General features: G+C 43.0%; 1 protein-coding gene across 1 annotated transcript in view; it reads left to right on the forward strand.

Annotated features, from left to right (window-relative positions):
- LOC106528081 (MBT domain-containing protein 1) overlaps nucleotides 1-3,016 on the forward strand; it is a gene marked incomplete in the record, with an annotated part of 16,345 nt that overhangs the window by 2,726 nt on the left and 10,603 nt on the right. The window contains 3 exon segments of the mRNA XM_014023153.1: nucleotides 563-687; nucleotides 1,037-1,170; nucleotides 1,343-1,387. Of these exon segments, the coding sequence (XP_013878607.1) occupies nucleotides 563-687; nucleotides 1,037-1,170; nucleotides 1,343-1,387 (304 nt within the window).

Raw genomic sequence — 3,016 nt, forward strand, 5'->3', positions numbered from 1 at the left:
TGTGGATCAGGTGTTAAACAGGTGTGGATCAGGTGTTAAACAGGTGTGGATCAGGAGTTAAACAGGTGTGGATCAGGTGTTAAACAGGTGTGGATCAGGTGTTAAACAGGTGTGGATCAGACGTTAAACAGGTGTGGATCAGGAGTTAAACAGGTGTGGATCAGGAGTTACAGGTGTGGATCAGGTGTTACAGATGTGGATCAGGAGTTAAACAGGTGTGGATCAGGTGTTAAACAGGTGTGGATCAGGAGTTAAACAGGTGTGGATCAGGTGTTACAGATGTGGATCAGGAGTTAAACAGGTGTGGATCAGGTGTTAAACAGGTGTGGATCAGGTGTTAAACAGGTGTGGGTCAGGAGTTAAACTGGTCAGGATCAGGTCAGGATCAGGTCTCCTGTCTGTTTTGTCGTGGATGTTCACCTGTGCACACCTGTCCTCAGGTGGAGCGTCCATCCAGGAAGAGGCGGGACTCTTTCGGGATGCTGGACGGGCTGGAGGAGGACCGGAGCAGCTGCAGCTCTGACTCCAGCGGGGGCAGCGGAGCCTCCAGCCAGGAGGACAGTGATGATGAAGAGTTTTTAGGGGGGGGAGGGGGCACTCAGCTCACCCCCTCCTCCTCTTCCTCTCTGATGCTCATCAAGACCAACGGACAGGTCTACACGTACCCTGATGGGAAGACGGGCATGGGTCAGTGAGACAAACAGAACCAAACTCTGCAGAACAGTTCTGGACTAATCTGACCAACAGGAAGTAGAAACTCTTTAATATTTAATATTTATTTATTATTTTATGATTTAATGTTTAGATTTAAAGGTTTTACCTCCAGCCTCTGATGTGTCTCTGGTTCTGGACCAGGTTCTGGACCAGGTCTGGAGTTAAAACCTGGTTAGCTCGGGTTTTTTGAGTCCATTTTAAAATGTCTTTTGTTTGAAACCTGAATGATTTGTCAGCAGCAGACTTCATCTCTGGGGGCGGGGTCTCTGACTCACCTGAAGGCCCCGCCCCCTCTTCAAGTCTTTGTCTGGCTCCTCCTCAGCCACCTGTGAGATGTGCGGGATGGTCGGTGTCAGAGATGCTTTCTACAGTAAAACCAAGCGCTTCTGCAGCGTCTCCTGCTCCAGAAGTTACTCGTCCAACTCTAAGAAGGCCAGCATCCTGGCCAGACTGCAGGTAAGACGCTCACCTGTTGCTTCCAGCAGACTCATGAAGATGTGTTAAAAACCTTAGCAGAGCTGGGATAGACACTACAGACTTCAGGGTCTTTATTGGGCTTTTGTTGGACTTCAAATGTTTTATTTCTTCCTAAATGAAAGTTTATTTTCTTGCATTTTGTCTAAAACAGAAGAGCTCCGACAGAAGATGGAAACAACAGATAATTCAGGATCAGGTCTGCCTCTGATTACGTTCAAAATGAAAACAGATTTCAGGACTGTGTTGRTGAAAGACCCAGTCCGGTTTGACGAGAACCGGATCCTTTCAGTCCCTGGATAAAGCAGAAGTTCAAAGGTCATCAGTGGAGTGGAGCTGTGAAGTTAATTTTACAACAAAAGGGTTTGATCTTTTCCAGAATAATGGGACCAAATATTTATTATCCTGGATGATTTAAAACCTTTTATTGTCATGTTAGTTGTTAGTTTGTTCCTTCTGCTTCAGTCGGATCAGAACAAACCCTCCAGTTCATGTTTTTAATATTAGACCCTTCCTGTTCGGTCTGAACCAGCAGCTCTGCCTCCTGTCTCTGTCCTGCAGGGGAAACCTCCAACCAAGAAAGCTAAAGTTCTGCAGAAGCAGCCGCTGATGACCAAACTGTCAGCTTACAACCAGCAGCAGCCCCACCAGCCGAGCGGGGTCCGAAAGAGCCGTGAGTTCAGTCAAAGAGCTGCAGAACCCGTCTGAATCGGACCGCATCATGGTTCTGGTCCAGAATATCAGGGACCAGAAAGACCAGCACTCTGAAACTTAATTAGAACAGCTAAACTCCTGGTTTAAACCTAGTTTAACTCCTGGTTCAATCTCAGTTTAACTCCTGGATTAATCTCAGTTTAACTCCTGGTTCAATCTCAGTTTAACTTCTGGGTCTAACCCAGTTGAATTTATGGTTTAAACCCAGTTTAACTCATGGTTCAGATCCAGTTTAACTCCTGGTTCAATCTCAGTTTAACTTCTGGGTCTAACCCAGTTTAATTTATGGTTTAAACCCAGTTTAACTCCTGGTTCAATCTCATTTTAACTTCTGGGTCTAACCCAGTTGAATTTATGGTTTAAACCCAGTTTAACTCATGGTTCAGATCCAGTTTAACTCATGGTTTAATCTCAGTTGAACTCCTGGTTTAGACCCAGTTTAACTTTGGGTTTAAACCCAGTTTAACTCCTGATTTAATCCCACTTTAAGTCTTGGTTTAATCTCAGTATAACTCCTGGTTTAATCTCAGTTTAACTCCTGGTTTAATCTCAGTTTAACTCCTGGTTTAATCTCAGTTTAACTCCTGGTTTAATCCCAGTTTAACTCTTGGTTTAGACTCAGTTTAACTCTTGGTTTAATCTCAGTTTAACTCCTGGTTTAATCTCAGTTTAACTCCTGGTTTATCTCAGTTTAACTCCTGGTTTAATCTCAGTTTAACTCTTGGTTTAATCTCAGTTTAACTCCTGGTTTAATCTCAGTTTAACTCCTGGTTTATCTCAGTTTAACTCCTGGTTTATCTCAGTTTAACTCCTGGTTTAATCTCAGTTTAACTCTTGGTTTAATCTCAGTTTAACTCTTTGTTTAATCTCAGTTTAACTCTTTGTTTAACCTCAGTTTAACTCCTGGTTTAATCTCAGTTTAACTCCTGGTTTAATATCAGTTTAACTCTTGGTTTAATCTCAGTATAACTCTTGGTTTAATCTCAGTATAATATGGTTTAATCTCAGTTTAACTACTGGTTTAATCTCAGTTTAACTCCTGGTTTAATCTCAGTTTAACTCCTGGTTTAATCTCAGTTTAACTCCTGGTTTAATCTCAGTTTAACTCCTGGTT

This window comes from Austrofundulus limnaeus, unplaced genomic scaffold (assembly GCF_001266775.1).
Source record: "Austrofundulus limnaeus strain Quisiro unplaced genomic scaffold, Austrofundulus_limnaeus-1.0 Scaffold358, whole genome shotgun sequence".
Taxonomy (NCBI): domain Eukaryota; kingdom Metazoa; phylum Chordata; class Actinopteri; order Cyprinodontiformes; family Rivulidae; genus Austrofundulus; species Austrofundulus limnaeus.